Genomic DNA, 18,138 nt, shown 5'->3' on the forward strand with positions numbered 1-18,138 from the left:
GGTGGCATTTTGTTGCTTTGATTGGGGGGGCGGGATTGCTGACCGCAATCCAAAAATGGGTGCCTCTTTTCAAATGTGTTAAGGTTATGCTATCGCATTATCTCTTTTGTTTTCTCCTTCGCTCCACGGTAGTGGCATGAGTCACACCCTAGAAACTGACCATAACTGCTGACTTATGTTGATGAATTAAATCGATAAATATTCGTAGTACCTATTGTGTATAGGGTCGTTCACCGGAACTGAAAACCGATGGCGACGGTTTGCCCCACTTGCACTCATTTCGAATGCTTCATCACGTGGGCGTCGTTAAGAACAGTCTCAGTAGATAATTTCTTAGTTCTAAAATCACTGTCATTGTTTAGCGGAAACTAGCTTATTTTGAAACGAAAAACCTTCCCATCCCCACGTTTTAGAGACACAATTCTTTCTATCCTCCGACAAATTTCCAATAGTTTTTTTTTCTCCCGCGTCGATTAGCGACTACTTGGTCGACCGTCACGCGGAACGGCAACTTTTCTTCATAACCGCCCACACTTAAGAATCGAAAAGCTTTTTTTTGGCAGCCATGAAAAGTTGCTGCTAATGCCAATAGTGTCAAATCCTCATCGGTTTCGATGCCGTCGCAGTCTGGGTCTGACGATGTGTGCGCTATAGAAGTTAGCTTCTCCTCAACGACGACGACAACGCGAATGTATTTTTCATGAGGTTTTACCTACGTACTTTTCCGCTCTACAGCGGCGTCGGTTGGTATGTAGTTTTGGTATATAGACTCAGTACACAGTCTACTCTGCCGCAAGATAAAACTAGCGTGGTTTTTTTCAATTTGCATATTTTATTATGTTTGTTCGTCGTTTGTGTTGCTTTCTTCTTGTGAATTTACATTTTTTCGGCATCTTTTCAACGTTCTTTTGAGAAAATATTCGAAATTGCTCAAAAAATCTAATGACCAATAGAAGAACTCCATTTTTTTCAATTTGGCCAAATAAATTCTTAAAAGGATGATAGTGAACATGAAAAAAAAAAACGGATGATGCAAAACATGAGCTCTTGCGTTGATATATTGAGGCAAATCGTCCTTAGAATTTCGATTAACTTCGACGAACTTCGTCTTCAAGGGCATGTCTGGATGTCTTCAATAGCCCATAGTGGACCTGGTTGGCTTTTGTAACAGGATTGGAAATTATCAGTTTTGAATATACAGTAAGATTTGGTTTGGAGCAGGTCTGCTCAAAGTGCAGCTCACGAACCGTACGTAGTCTCTGCAATGAGACTATTCTCCCCTAATTTTTTCAGCTATATGAATTGTAGGCTTTTTTGTTTTTGTTTAAAAAATAAACAACATTCAGCTTCCCTCCCCTTGGCTAGTTTTTTAACCTGGACGTTGGTGGGCGGGCCTAATCTTATGCTTCATAGTGGAGCGTTGGAGACGGTTGGTTTAGGTCCGGCATCGTTGGCTCATAGCGTGACAGAATAGCGTCATGAGCATGCGATGAGGATTACTGAGCTTCCCCTCTCTGATGAACCATTGCATAAGAGAACCAAAGTTCTAGCCTGAAGTGATAGTATCACACTTGTTACTCCTTTAGTTGAAAACCGCGTCGTAGTACGCTTACGTATAGGCAATGGCGTTGGGTGCGATACTGGCGGGTTTTGCCGCAAATCACTCTTATTTTATTTATTTTTACACAGATAGATAGAAACCCAAATATTGCAAGGGAATTATACTATTGAAATATTTCAGAAGTGCCCAACAGTACTCCTTCTACTTGCGTGACAAACTTTCGTTGTTGTTTTCATTGAGGTACAATGTTAAGCACCATTTTTGTACATGGTATTGCAACTAATCTTACATGTGCTTCATTTTGATTTGGGATAAGTGTTTGAACTATGGCTCGCGATTTCCACTGTAGCGTGCTTCTATTGTGACATAAACATACGTATTTTTGTGGTGCGACATAGTGGAAACGTGTGAGTGTAGTTGGAGCATATACCCTGTATAATTTATAAATCAGCTAGGAAACTAATTTCAAAGTGAAGCATTTTAGTCACTTGAAGGTGTCACCTGGGTCGATCTAAGATATAATAAATATAGATCAAAATAAAAATTACTTGAAACACGTTAAATTAGATTACATAGCAGTTTAGGTACTTAATAAAGCATGGTAGGTAGATTAGAGATTTCAATTATTTATTAAATTAGACTAGAGATATCATAATCATCAAACGAACTTAAATAAGAAAATTTAGACAGTCTAGTAGCATTAAGTGGATTAACAGAAGAGTTAGGATGCGGAGGGTCCGCTTAGGGAGGCAACTAGCCTTTACTAGCAACTGGCAACTAGCCTTTTCATGTATTGTCTGTTTATTTTGATTATTGCTTTAAAATATCAATTTGGTATGTATGTGAAAGGATGAATCAGTGGGAGATAGATTTTTGGTTTCTTTACATTTAGCATCACTATGTGTCATTTCCTCAAAACCCTCCAATAACCGGCCTCTTTAATCCCTTCCTTTTCCCATGGCGTTCAAGTGGTCCGCATAGACTATTCAGCCATTACCCGTCCTTTATCCTCGGCTTTGGATTGACTTGCGCTCCCATTGCCCCACCAAACGCTGCAAAATGAAAATGAAAATGAAAAAATAAACAACATTCAGCTTGAATTGAAACATGTTCATCAACAGCTATTTAAAGAAAACTAGAAGATTTTCGAGTTTTAGAAGAAGTCTCGCATTTCTAGGCTTTTAAAACTGTATTGACTGGAAGTCTGAAGCTAAAATAAAAGTTTCGGAAATCTTTGAGAACATGTTTAATAAACTTTTTGAGCAAATTAAAGTAAATTTCACAGACTACACATACAAGCCCATACTACACAATTGGGTTCGATGGTGTATGTCATATATGCATTACTTTGAGCCTTCAAGATCTAAGTATTTCCATAAACTGTCCATAAATGAGAAATTGACTAGTAGGGTAGAGAACTACTTCGGCCTAATCACCCATGTTGGGCCTATCGAGCAGAAACCTTCAAATAAATCCATGATTTCAGTCACAAAATCCAAGTCAATTATGCGTTTGGTACGATACTTCAGTTAATAAGCTTCCAAACGAAGCCAATGAGAACGCGTGATATGAAGGTTTGCACCCATTATTCCAAAAAAAAAAAACAAAAGAAACGCTCCGACCGAATCAATTTTTGTCTTCATCCGATAGGCCGAAGAGAATTCATTGGCGTTTCAATGCGTTAGGCCGAGTTTAGAATCCGTAGGCCGAGTTTGGCGTCAAGAAGCAGTGTTAGACTTTTGACAATATCTCAACGATTGGTTTCTTTTTATCAAATCTTACGGTACGTACGGAAAGGTAAATAAATTTGGAAGCCATCAGTGATAATAACTTTCTGTTTCGTGCTAAACTGCGCTAGATTAAGAAAGACTTAGTGCGGGTTGTGCTTAATAGGCTGGAAATGGGGTAGTTAACCCTATGTCATTTTTGTCTAAATCGAGAAAATGGTGTTACTTGATAGGTGGCACTCTTCTCAAGTCCCCACTGCATTTAATTGCTTAAAGAAAATGATTTGCGAGGATAACGACTTGAAAAACTAGATGGCTAATGTACAATATACATGATAAATTGTCTAATATGTATGATGAGCCGCAGTGTGTTTTTAATTGGGAATGTTATGAGCATCAAGTAAGACGGTCTTATAGTCAAATGGTCACAGGAATCAGGTTGTGAATCCGATGATTCAGGTTCCAAAACTTGTTTTTTTTTATTTCCGGCATAGGAAAATATAGTTATGAACATTTCAAAAGTTAATTTTATCTAGCAAACCTTATTCGACCAATAAAAATGTTAAAGTTGCATTTTTTTCGATTTCGTGCTTCGGGCACATTAGCCAATTTCTCATTTATATGCAGTAAAGGTGTTTTGGTTAATCATTTTAGTCACCTGATATTCCATTGTTGCTTGCTCGTTTTCGACAATCGCCGGCGTCGTCCCCGCCTTCGAGTTTGTATAGTTATATCATTGACTCGATCATAAGCGGTGTGTTGTAATATGAGGGGCTCGGCGGCCTTAGAGCGGCCGTTTTTGCTTACTGAGTAGTCCTCATTTTCACTCTAAATTTACTAGGATGCAAGACAGATGGTTAGCGAATTTAAGAGAAATTCATCATTGTACTTAAGGGAAACTAATAGCATAATATCGGGACCTTAAAAGAATTATAGAAGTATCTCTGAAAAATTCTACATGGACGTCCAACATAATCTCAGCTGAAAGGAACTTTAAAGAGGTTCAGGTGAATCTTAGAAAAAACAAATAGGGTTCTTCAAAGAAGTATAGAGAACTTCATAAAAGTTCAGAGAAGCTTGGACAATGTTTATAATTTAAATCAGAGCACCGCTAATGATTTCAGAACAGCTCACAGAAGTTCGAGGAGCTTTAAATAAATCAGATGTTCAAAAAAGGACTCCACAGATGTTCAAAAAAACTAAAAAAAAATCATGGGTTACATTTTTTTTTTAACTTGGGGCATCAAAATATACATTTGGTAACAAAATTGCTGATATATTCTTATTTGAAGCTAGTGGTTTAAAAAACGGGTCCCACGATATCTCATCACTGCTTTGACCAAATCTACTCCAACCAACAACACAAAAAAGATAAATATAATTTTATGTTTTATTTTTCATATAAAAAATCGTGCAAAAATAACTGTTTGAATTACCCTAGACTGAGAAAGCCATAAAAACGAAATCTCCATAAAACCAGTCGAACAACCAAATCAATTTTTTTTTTATTTTTTTTATTAAAAATAATAAATTTTAAAATCCGGCTTTGTCATGCACACGGGATTCATCCCAAATTTCAGCCAATTTATTCCATCCAATCCAAATCTAGAATAGATTTTCATAAGCCACAAATTTCTAAAAAAAAGGCATATTCTAAGACTCTAAACACCTGTCAAAGCCTCAGAGTCTTATAATTAAAATTGTTCTTAAGATTATAAATGTCTTGCGCCGTATCAAGTTCAATATTTTTAAAATATTTTCTTAATTTAATTTTTCCCTCTAAAATTCGGTATAATGATCCATTCAATCCGATAGCGTTCGGCTATGCGGCTTTAAAAAAATCCACGAATCTGGTACTTACTAAATTCTGGTGCTTTACAATCATAAGAGGACTCGAGCCTAAAAAAAGTTTTTGAAATTATTTCTAATTACCTCGAAAATAACGTGATATTGTAATCATTATTTTTACTAAATATTAAAAACCGCCTATTTATCAATTGTATCTAGATGAATGCGTCATTGGGACGGTACTAATGGATATTTTTGGTTGCTATTGAAAATTTAGTCGATTGCTGAATTTATGTATGGGCCCAAATTAGAGACACTTAGGCCGACATTACATATATTTCCCCTATTTTGAGATTTGAGTCGAAAAACCCGAGAAAAATCGGGAATTTTCAAATAAAAATTTACTGGTCACCCTGAATACGTCTGCATCTCCACGATTGTCACAGAAATAACGTTTTTGTTAGTGGAAAGTCAACTATGAGATGCGTTTAATTCGAAAGTGATGCGATATTTTAAAGCGTGATGTGATCGAATCAGTAAGCAAATACGGTCGCCACTAGGTCAACGAGTCCCTGGATCTCTTATAAAAAAATACGTATAATTTAAACGCTATTCAATTTTCGTACTGTCGTACTTTAGCGGAACTATCTACCTACCCTTTACAGACCTTCATCTAGCTAATAAATTATCACACTAAAGCTTCATGTTAGGTAGCATTTCCAACCAACTCTGAAAATCGTAAACTTCACGTATGAAGTAACATAAAAACGCTATGAAAATTATCGTTAGTTCAACGACACATGAACCTAAATTAAATGTCCAACAAGACTTCAGCAAAACTTGAAGTTAAGTTGCTGTCATTAAAAAAAAACTCTGGACAATGAAAGCACAATATGATATTAGGCTTATGTCGCGGCAATTGAAATCAAAAGTTTTCTTTAGTATCGATTTGTTATCATTTTGTTAACGAAATTTTCTCGGGTACATCAATATAAATCATTACGACTATCGAGTGTTCAAGGCTGGTGACATGCAGCGTTCAAGGCTGCTGGTGGCATGCAGCTAATGCAATGTAATCGATTTGATAAATCATTTGGTAGTGTTAAAACATATATGAAGAAAACAATAGCTACTATATAAGAAATAGATGCGATCCTCGCAACTATTAAATGTGAAGGAGCTTACCCACGATCTTCTATTTAGTAAGCAAAAACGGTTACTATTTGGCCACCAATCCCCTCATAACACTTCAAACCAGTATGACCGCTCCGAACCAACCCTCTGCAATGCGATCCAGTTCTTGAAACTGCCGAAAAAATCAGCAGCGCTGGTGATCCATAGCATATTTAAGATCCAACCATGTAAAATTAAATGCGGCAAGGTGAATGTAATGCCTTCAAAACCATTCTTACTTTCCCGCAATGGACAATTAAAAAATGATTTAATTGTTTTCGAATTGACGAGCACAATTTGCGTGAGTCATGCTTTCCTATAACGTTATCTAGAAAACTCTATCTATTTTCCGCAACGTGGCGTGACATGTACCAAGCTTAATCATAGAGGAAAAGGAGGAGCTGTCAAATTAGCACCAGAGCACCAGAGAAACTTGGCTTCACTCGAGTTGTTCGCAGATGACAGGCGTTGCAGTCCTGTGCTCCGAACACTTTGATAGTATAAAATAGAGTCCTATAAGAGAGGGAGAGAGAAACACGAAGACAAATAAAATAACTGGAAAAATGATGCTATTTTTTCACACGAACTAGCAACCATAAACGTTGTTCACACCTTGCACGACTTACCATTTTTTGTTGTATATTGTTGTTCTTGGAATGACTTGAAGTTTGAGTTCAAACGTTTCAGAATATGTTTTGACGATGATTCTTAATTTATTTTCACACGCTCTAACTCATCTCCTTACAATTTACCAAGCCATAGTGCTAATCCTATTCAAGATAGTTTTGTTTCATTGAAATATTATCGTATTATTTTTCGGGTGATATCAATACTACAATCTAATTAGAATTGTCTTTTGCTCGATTGACTGCACTTATCTGACAGTTCCATGGGCTGCAGATACGATTTCTCGCTTCTCTCTCTAATAGGGTTCTAGTATAAAGGTATCATCATTCAAAATAAAATTAAAAAAACGACGAAGATGAAGAAAGTCAAATTGATGAAGTTCAAAATGTTTTGCCTAAATAAAAATAAAAAAAAACTCAGGGAGGCTAGCAGCCTGTCAAAATCAGTTAAAGAATCATTATTTGAAATATTTCCAGACTACTCGAAATATGTTCATAAGGGAACATTCATAAATGACGCAGCATATTTTTGACAATTCATTCATTCGCGTGAACAGCACATACATTAAATTACAATGCTCGGTAGCTTAAAGATTACCTGCACGAATGTACATCCCGCTTAGATTGTGATTCTGCTCGTACTCTCGAAACTAGCAGCAATAAAACGAAACAGACGAGAAACTGAAAGAATGTGAAAAATGTTCTCTACCTAGTGTAGACAGCAAGTGAGCTAAAACTTGAAAGCAAATTATCATCTCTCTTAGCGCTTACTCACTTAATGTTAGTAACGAATGAACGACTCAGCATGGAAAAAGATTCATCCTGACTACTACAATTATGAAAAAAAAAATTAAGTTCCAAAATTAAAAGCATCCCTTCCACACTCATAAAATTCCATGCTCACTGTAGCTGGAGCAACGACACGTACCACACTTCAGACCTCGGTTAATCGGATAAAATTATCGCGATTTGCATTCACACCTCACACCACCTCCGTTGTTCATTATTTTTGGCGCCCATTTTTTTTTCTCATTCAGTCGCGATTATAAGATTATGAAATGTCTATTTGATTTGGAGCGGAGAGCCTCGCCCCTACCATTTAACGACGATGAAACCTTTTCAAGCTATCAAGTCACGTTTCTAATTATTCCGCTTTCTTTTCTGGTCTCTCTCTCTTCCCCAGGTTTCGCCGGTGTGCCGAAAAAGATGCATTGCCTGTTCCAGTCGCCGTCGAGTATCGCAATTTGTACTAAACCTAAATGGAGCAACTGTCGTCCGAACAAGCCGCCAACGAGTAAAAAGATTGTCTCCACCGAGCAAGCCGCAAACGATACTTTTAGCAGAAAAGCATTCCAACTGCAGCCATCAGTATGGCCCGATGTCCGCAGGTCGTCCTGATATTAACCGTGTTGCTCCTCATTGTACGTGTAGCGGATCAGACAAAATGTGCCCTAACGTCGAGCTACGGCAGCTTCGGCAGCAGCTTCAACACGCCCCTGTCCGATGGAGGCAGCGGCGTGCCCGAAGCACAACTTTCATCCGAATATCCAACTTACAATGATGACAGTGAAGATGTAAATAGTTTTCTTAAAGTATTAAGCTGTTCCGATACGGGACTGCGGGCGATCAATGAAGACTATCTGCGACCGGTAAACTCCTACAAGGGGGTACTGCTTGAACGCGTCCCCGTGGAGTATCCGGAAAGTGATCACCTGGCGTTTAAAAATGAAAACTACCTGGAGGTGGTGCAATGGCGTGACAGTAACGTCACGGAAAAGCAGCTAGAGTTGACGTTCGCTAGGGAGGAGAAGAAATTCACCAACTTACTAGTGCTAGATTTAAGCGGAAACAGCCTTAGCAGCATAAGGCGAGATTATTTTAGTAAACTAGACAGATTGAAGCTGTTGAAACTATCCGAGAATCAATTATCCAACCTTCCAAGTGATATTTTCTATGACTTAATAAACTTAGAAGAGTTGCAGCTGCAGCAGAACAAACTGGTCGAGATTGTACAGGGTCAGCTCCGGCCACTGAGCAGGTTGCGGATGCTGAACCTTTCGAACAATACCATTCACGATCTTCCACGGAACATTTTCAGCGGACTGAACAACCTTACCGAGCTGTACATGTCCAACAATCGGCTGTACGTGGTGCCATTTCAGATCTTCAAAGAGCTACGCGCATTGGAAATACTAGATGTTTCCAAAAATATGCTCGTTTCGTTCCTGGATAATTTCTTTCTCGCTAACAAACAGCTACGCGTTCTAAGACTGAATAACAATATCATCGAGAAGATCTCGAAGAATGCCCTGTATGGCCTTAGGAAACTTCAAATTTTGGATCTCTCCTCAAACAAGCTGGTATTCATCGATCGAAATGCCTTCGATACGCTGGAAGATCTGAGACACCTGAACATCTCCAATAATCAAATTTATATCCTTCCTTCAATGGTATTCTCCGCGTTGAAGAGTGTCCTATCTATTAATCTGAGCAACAATGTGATGCGAACGTTACCAAACGCAATATTTGCCGGCCAGTTCAAGCTGGAGCGGCTATATCTGGATGGCACCAATCTGGAATCGCTTAGCAACTGGGTTTCGCGTCACAACAATACAATCAACAAGGAAATCCTTCGCAATCTACGCTACTTATCGATCCGCAACAATACCCGTCTGAAGGAGATTGAACCGTGCGTGTTTCGAAACGTCCCGCACCTGGAAACGCTACTGTTGTCCAACAATAGACTGACAAGCCTGCCGAAGGAGATCGGCGAGCTAACGAAACTGCGATACCTAGACGTCGCCAACAACGACATCATGTACATCCCGGAGCAGATCCGGAACCTGCACAAGCTGCAGCAAGCAAATTTCCTAAACAATGACTACGGTTGTGACTGTCACATGTACTGGATCCTGAGCTGGATCGATGAACTGCAAGCGGAGAACAATACCCAGAAGATCTACGATCTGCTGAGTCTGTCGCAGCTCAAGTGCCGCAATGGCTACCCGGGTGACATCATCCGAGTGTTGCAGCATATCAATTGCTTCAAACCTGAACTACTAGAATCATCGGATAGTAAGATGCACTTGCTCAAGTCGGATGCCGTGCTGGAGTGTGTGTTCACCGGGAATCCCCCACCAGATATCATTTGGATTACGCCGACGAACGAAATCCTGCGGCATAGTCAAGACCACGATCAGAAGTCGTTGCTGTTTGAATCATCGAGTGAAACTATGTCGCACAAGTACCAACAGGCGGTGGAGTTCCAGATACTCACGGCGGACAACCTAACTGGTGACGGGGCGCTGCGGGATAACATCGGCATGGGTATAACGTTGCTGGAGAATGGCTTTTTGAGAATACACAACATCTCCCGGAGGGACAGCGGATTGTACACGTGCTACGCCCTCAATATAATGGGAAATGCCACCGCAGGAATAAGGTGAGTTTATTTCAATGTTTCTATAAACCTAAAAAGCGACCTTCAGTCAAGCGCAACAACTACATATTTGTTGTCGCTCGCCCAACATTATGCAATATTACAGCGTTTCAACAGCTCGGCTTGCAGAAGCAGATTTGGATGTTTGCCATGCCGAAATATCGACAGCTCGGGCCGCGCCAATGCGGTTCCATTGTGAAATATCATCCAAACAATAAACCTAGTTAGAAAACGGCACAACTCTCAATGCTCTGCCAGCAGCATGGACGAACCGGTCATTGGTCCCTTCGGAATCGATTTAGAAATTATATCTACTGGTGTTCATAGGTATATAGAAGACCGGCGACGTGAGCCAGTAGAAATGTGTAGGTATGTTGAAAAATGCCACTATCATGATAGTCGTCGTCAACGAGAGCCGGCGAAACCATCAACGCCATCATAGTGAGTGGAGAACCTATAACTATGAGCGGTTTGTTTACGGCCGAAACGTTCTCGACCGATCCAAGAATGGCAGGAATGGAGGAAAACAACAATCTACAAAAAACCCATATTCTGGCTAAAAGGAACGCGGGTGGTCATGGAGAGCCGTCCGGTATAAACTATCTAAAAGGGACTGGATGTTATTCTGCTTCGTCACTCCAACCCAAAGGTGCCACCCGCGCTTTTGTTTTTATAGGCTCTCTTTCGGTCTTTTGAGAGCAGAAAAATGCCCATCATTGAGTAACTAAAAGTTGGCGAAAAATTTCATCCAACTGTACTTTGCTCCACGTTGCTACGGTAAACCAATTTCAACTTTCAGCCTTATGCTTTGCGGTTTTGTTGGATGCAATGTCCAGTTTGTTAACTCTGTGGCAATGGAGAAAATGGGGGAAAAACTTGAAACCGCTTGAATGCAAACATGGTGACGAGCTCGTTTCACAGTTCACCACTTGGCAAAGTTTTCCGACGACGATGATTTGCATACTTTGGCAACATAAGTACTTGATTGGCCAGCACGTCTAGCGATTAGACAGGTATATCAATTTCAATCGATATACGTTTGGATCGTCAATGGCAAGGTCGCCCAAGTTTGATGTGGCAAGTGACAACCTAAGAAGATATTGATGTTTTCTTTCTTTAGGATAATGCTTTCTATTGAGTGTGTGTCTTGAGGAAATTGAAAGGCTTTCCTTGTTGATGGAAATGGCATATTGGGGTTGAATGTCGGTGTCGAGAAGATTGTTGAGAATTTGCATGATGGAAAACGGCTTGCATAGTTTTATGGCTGACGTGCGCTAAATATAGAATAGAAGCTAAAAGGCTTTTTGAAAGTTTTAAGAATACTCAACTGATACTAAAATATCGAAAATTTGAAATTCGCATTTCAAGCTTATAGTTTACCGCATATTAGCTTATTTTGTGCTCTCAACTTACTGTGCACTTCCATATTTATTAATTGAGAGCTTTCGATACGTGTATCATTTTTGCATTAGTATAATTGTGTGGCAAGTTACAATCATTAATGTCCAGGGAAGTCGAGAAATTTTCCAACCTGAAAAATCCAGCCACCTCCAGCATGGTCTTGCTTTGTAGCTGCGTCTTTTCCAACTGAGCTAAGGAAAGCCCGCATTGGTTGCATGACAACTGAAACAGGCTTAAAAAGTGTTGATTTTCGTATGAAAAAGAAAGAATGCAATTCCAGAACAACATGTGAAAAGGACATACAAGCTTTTTGTAAACAAACCTTCTTATGCCCTTTTCTCGCCACCCATATGACACCAACGCAAACCTTCAACATCACCGGGTAGGGGACACTTTCCCCTTCCCGATGATATTGCTTGTTTGCGTGGGCGATTCTCGGTTGGCGAGAAAAGGGCCTACAAAGGTTTGTTTACAAAAAGCTTGTATGCCCTTTTCACATGTGGCTCTTGAATTACCTTTAACTATTAACGTATTGAGCAAAGCTTACGTTGTATGTACGTTAGTAGGATTGTGCTACATTAGCCCCGAATGTCATTACCCCGAACACCATCCTTGTAGGCGGCGCTCAGCGATGTGATCGCGGTGGTTGCAGTAATCCAACTTTTCGAAAAACCGAGTTTTGTCTGTTCCGCGCTTGTCTGTATCGCTCCACATTCAATCTCGTGCGGTGTTGCAGCATTCTCGCCCGTGCTGCATTCTTCTCCTGTACTAACAGTTTGCATTCGCCGTCAAACCAGTCATTTCTTCGGTTCGGGATCGCTGACGCAATACTACCTATGGCGAAATGGATGTCCCTCCAGCCATCTTCAAGGGTAGTTGCGCCAAGCTGCTCTTCCATGGGTAGCGCAACTTCCAGCTGCTGCGCGTAGTCCTGGGTAAGTCCGGCGTCTCATAATTGCTCATTGTTGGATCGCGGCGTTCGACTTCAACGGGTGTTATGCACAGTCGAGAGTTTTGAGCGCATGCATACTGCAACTGAGTAGTGGTCCGAAACTATGTTCGCACTGCGATAAGTGCGGACGTTGATAATGCCGGAGAAGAAAATCCCGTTGATTAGAACATGATCGATTTGGTTTTCTGTGTCTTGGTCAGGTGAAATCCAAGTGGCTTTGAGGATATCCTTGCGGGGGAAAAGGTACTTCGGACTACCATAACACGGGAGACTGCAAAGTTCACGCATCGTTGGCCGTTGTCGTTCGATACGACATGCACTGCCGGTAATCGCAAGTCAGTCCCATCTGCATTTTTATCAATTTTGAGTTAGCAACATTATTCAGTTTATCTTTCTATGTTTTTTGAGATGTGCTATTGAAAAAAGGTGGTTTGTTCAAGAAAAATGAAAAACAATACCAAGTCAAATTGTCCCACAGCGAAAAGTAACCGCAAGTCAGTCCCATTAAAAAAAAACTATGTTAGAAATGCTAGACAACACGTTGCATCATGAGATTTGTGTCAAGACCAGGGGTTGAAACAGTTGGCGTTTTTTACTACACTCACTTCGTTGTCGTGCGCGACAGTCTGTTTGTATTCGAACACTCATGCTCTACCGTCGTCTCTCTCACCACAACACGAGCGGTAGAATAACATTCGAGCTAAAAGAAAATAATCAAAATAGCTATCATTTGACATGTGTAATTTCGTTGTAATTCCTCAATTTGGTGTAAATCAAACCATTTCTGATCAGAAATATTATTACTAGGACATCATTGCTTGCTATTTTCAGAATTCACACAAACACAACATCAGCAGCTCTTATTATGAGAAAAACTAAAATACATACATTGGTGACGGTCTTCGGCGACAGTGTCGTATGACAGAGCCTGTTATATGACATTTTAGTTTGGTACTGTACTATGATAGCTTGTTTTGCAAGTGTCAGAGGCAAAGGCAGTCAATTATCACAGAAAATGTGTCGACTACCGTGACCGCTTACAAGACTGGTCAAGACAGATTTTGTCCACTTCCCCTAGGGTATCTGGAACATGTCCGGATGTGGCCAATATAGTTCTTACGATACTCAGTTTGACCGCCAATGGATATGGCTTTGAATTATCATGTGATTTATGATGGATTTTGATTTAAAAAGGATTTACCACTTCCCCGGGGATACCCGGAACATGTCCGGGTGTGGTCAACATGGTGCTGGTCAGTCATCGTGACTCTTATTGATCTCATTTTTGAATTCTCATGTGAATTGATTTATCGCATGGTGGGTTTGGCACGTTTATGAAAAGCTCTAGTCTGATGAAGACCCATACTCACCGGAGTATGTTTCGGCCATTGCTCTGGAACCAGCGCAACAAATCCAGAAACATTCAATAACGTTCTATGGGACCATGGTATCTTACTACTGTTCAATACTATGTTAAACTACTGTAGCATCATCATGGAATTGTGACTGACTTGCGGTTATTTTTATCATTGACGTTAAATGTAATCGCAAGTCAGTCCCACTCAGATTTTGGCCCGATTGCCGGTCTATATATTGCCTCCCGTCCTACCTGAGCGTTCATGTCGCCGGTGACGATTTTGACGTCCCGTAGCGAACAGCCATCGTACACCTGCTCCAGCTGCGCATAAAACGCTTCTTGATCGTCGTCGGGTCTCTCTTCGTGTGAGCAGTGCACGTTGATGATGATGTAGTTGAAGAAACGGCCCTTAATACTCAGCTTGCACATCCTCGAGTTGATCGGCTGCCAACCAATCATGCGATGGTGTATCTTACCCAGCACTGCAAAGCCGTTTCCCAGCTCGTTGGTTGTTTAGCAGCTCTGGTAGAAAGTAGCCGCTCGATGCCCGCTTTTCTATACATTGTGTCCCGTCCAATAAAGTTGTTCCTGCAGTGCTACGACTTCGAAGATGCGTGGATGAAGTTCGTCACTTATCGCAACCCGGGATGCCGAGCGATTTGCAGTTCCATGTTCCGAGTTTTCAACCGTAGTCCTTATTTCGTCCCGTTGGTCTGTGCCGATTGTTCCGATCCGTATTTCTTTCTTCAGTATTTGCAACTTTATATTTTTTTCCAGGGCGGCTTGTTGAAACTGCCCCAATCCCCTGTCTCGCCGGGAGACCATCATGCACAGCTCTGTTTAGAGTACCATGCTGGCACTAGGGCGGTGATCAGTCGCTCCTAACATGGAGAACTGACGCCGTTTTGAGCCACACCTCCATGGTGAACAGACGCTCGGGCTTGGTGAAGCATTTCCTCTATCACCGTACGATGGTTATCGCGCCAGTGTTCGCGTCGCACTTTTTCACTTTGCTATTGCCTAACTGGCAGCATTGCCCAGCTGTGTTCACGTTTCCAAATATAGCCGGCATAAAGTTGGCTACCCGAAATCGGTCTACTAGATTGTTCCATGGATTGGTTTTTTATACAAATGGCTTAAGCGCCACCTCCATAGAGGACCACTTGTCGTTTCGGATGCCCGGCAAACTCAAAACCCCAGGGCGAGTTCAGTCTAATGCAAAGGATTGCAATGCGCTAGTAGACGTTGCGTACTTGGGATTCAAAAGAAAACACTAAATCCAACCGAATGAAAACTAACCAGAAACCGTCTTTCTACCGGAGCGAAAGCACTGGACAACCTGTTCTCACCACAGGTCAAGCTATTCCCCAAACACAAAATCTACACGCTTCATGACAGAACTGCTGGTAGTCTTTTGTTATCATATGACTCGGCAAAGCGTGAAGTAGGAACAAGTGAGAACCAGAGCTAGGGATCCCGCTCCTTTCATGTTGTCAACTCACCATTTTGTAGCCCGAATGCGTACTTTATAGTCATTATTGAGTAATTTGCGGCTACCGTGAAGTAGTGTTTCCATTTCCCTGCCATTTTTGGCTACTCGGGAAACGGGAAATAGATGATGTCTGCCTCTGAGAGTTATTCATCAAAATGTAGAACGATTTTATAAGTATGAAGTAATGTAATATTTGGATGCTAATCCAAGTTTGAACAGTTTAATAGTTTTGCATCCAATTACATTTTAATATTTTTGTATCAATCAGAAACAAATTACGAGCTTTTGACCCAGAAGATAATTCCGAATTCGCTCAGAAGTCACTTCTACATTTCCTGAAAAGTTTCATCTGATTTCATCGGAAACTTATTCCATAATTTTTTCTCGCTTCCACGAACCTTCTTTTGACTACCGCTAAAAGGTTCATCAAACTATTGAGGAAAAATTAGCCTCCCCTCCCCCCTTGCATCACGTTTTTCCTATACCTAATGCAGTGTTTGTCACAAATCCCCTTCCTTCTTAGAGCGTGACGTAATATATGGATCACCCCTATGGTGAACATTTTCTACAATCAATCTTGGACGTTCCTGTATTTCTCATTACACGCTATGAAGATATCCCTATCGGATGTAAACAACATTCTATTATTAATTACTTTATTGATTTCATAAGAACATGTTCAAGTTCGCTTACACCAAAAAAAAAGCCCGCTACGACGGTACATTTAATGAGTGCCACCCATAGTGTTGAGAAGCTCCAAATTGGGTTCAATGGTGGGTATGAAATTTGGTTTTATTACCCCGAGCAAATTTTCGTCAGCGGCAAAACCTCAATCAAGTCATGGAAACGAATGTCGACATTGAATGGTGTTCTTCATTTGGTTGGAATTATTATTCTCACTATGATTAACATCAGTCGTTGTGACGACGACTGGCAGACTGCTGTGAGTTTCATTATCGGAAAATGTCTGTTATGAGTAATGGAAGGCGCAACACATTTTCATAAAAGGCTATCGATGTTGTTAGCCATGGGAATCATCACCCTACATAATGTATGAAACGGTTTTTGTCCCGTGTTTGGACAGAATCATATACTTAGATAATTTGTAGAATAGATCATATGTGTTGCGACCGTGCTTAATATGAAAAATTGGACAGATTTAAATGAATTAGTTTTTGAAATTCTTAAATATAGCAATATTCCAAATTAAAGCAAGGACAATGCACAAACATGATGTAAATATCTAAGATAAGTAATAAATGGGAGCAAACTGTAAATTCAAAGATTGTGGCATAACGACAACACAAAACACAGGCCACAAAACCACCATCAGCTCCTCGGTTGCAGTGGCTTGTGATTTTCAAAATTTACTACACTTTTCTGCATATCCCTGCTGCATGATGGCCTCATCCCTTGTCGGTTGAACGATCAGCCTTGAGCTGTGCATTTCCATCCAAATTACAAGAGCGCAATTTAGATGCAACGAAAAAGCTTTGCTTTCACCGCCATCGTTGCAATGTTAGTGCAGTAGCGCTGCTGCAACCGTTGCACCAAACCAACCAACCCCGCCGTTGATAGTGAATGAATAATTTAGTGAAGTATCGACGTGCTTGATTTTGATTGGCAGTTTGCCTCCATGTTGCGACTATAACAACACCCTTAAGTAAACCGTACATACCAACCTAGAATAACGTATGCATTTCTCAATTTCCCACAACAGACTATACATCGACCCCATCGTGTTCTACCGTGTGAAGATTGGCAGCATCATTACCGGGGCCATCTCAGCCGCAATGTTCCTAGCGCTGACGCTGATCTTCCAGGGTATCCGCCGGGTGTTCATCCGATTCCGCATCATCGATCTGATCTGCCAGAACTGCTGCAGCTACTGCTACCGAAGCGACAAGAATTCCTCCAAGGCACGGCAAATCTACGCAATGCTGGACAACATCGAACACTACAAGAGCCAACAGTTGGAGCGGCTGCGAGAGAATTACACTCAACAGGTACGTGTATTGACTGACCAACTGAAGTAAGCCGATTAACTAACTGCTTGCTTTCAAATCGAACAGGTCCACCGCATCAAGGATAACTGCACCCAGCAGGTCGAGTGGATTCAGGATGGCTACAGTACCCAAGCCAAACATTTACGAGAGATCCGTGACATCGGTACGCACCATCTGACGACGCTGAGGGATCAATATTACGATCAGGTAAGAACTAAGCGCAAAAACCAACGCAAAGCTATGTAAGAAACATCAGCCACCAACACGCGAAAGGTATGACTATTTCTTAAAGGCACCAATTATAACCCAATAATTTATGCAGTGGAAAACGCATCAGCTGCTGTTCTTTTTATCCTCCTTCTTCCAGTGGGCAGGTGACTAATGACCTCCTTAAGTTTTGGTAGTTTTTCTCTACAACATGACAACCGACACAATCCCGTGACCATCAATGTCACTGTGAGGAAAATACATTCACACCGCTCAGAGTCATTAGAGTCACCAGAAGGCATAGGGACAAAGTTTTATAAATACCCATCACACCGTGTTTGCTGGTAGGGTAACATGTGCCTCTACTAGCAACAATAGCACCGACATGCGTACGGGTTTTCAGGCTTTC

At 40.9% G+C, this 18,138-nt stretch overlaps 1 protein-coding gene across 1 annotated transcript in view; it reads left to right on the forward strand.

Annotated features, from left to right (window-relative positions):
• The window catches only part of LOC135712871 (uncharacterized), a 127,306-nt gene that overhangs the window by 82,882 nt on the left and 26,286 nt on the right, over positions 1-18,138 (forward strand). The window contains exons 2-4 of the mRNA XM_065235960.1: positions 8,059-10,317; positions 17,237-17,522; positions 17,589-17,729. Of these exons, the coding sequence (XP_065092032.1) occupies positions 8,246-10,317; positions 17,237-17,522; positions 17,589-17,729 (2,499 nt within the window). The 5' untranslated portion in view covers positions 8,059-8,245. The remainder of the gene's footprint in view (positions 1-8,058; positions 10,318-17,236; positions 17,523-17,588; positions 17,730-18,138) is intronic.

This window comes from Ochlerotatus camptorhynchus, unplaced genomic scaffold (assembly GCF_037179485.1).
Source record: "Ochlerotatus camptorhynchus isolate MF236.1 unplaced genomic scaffold, CSIRO-AGI_Acam_v1.1 ptg000040l, whole genome shotgun sequence".
Taxonomy (NCBI): Eukaryota; Metazoa; Arthropoda; class Insecta; order Diptera; family Culicidae; genus Ochlerotatus; species Ochlerotatus camptorhynchus.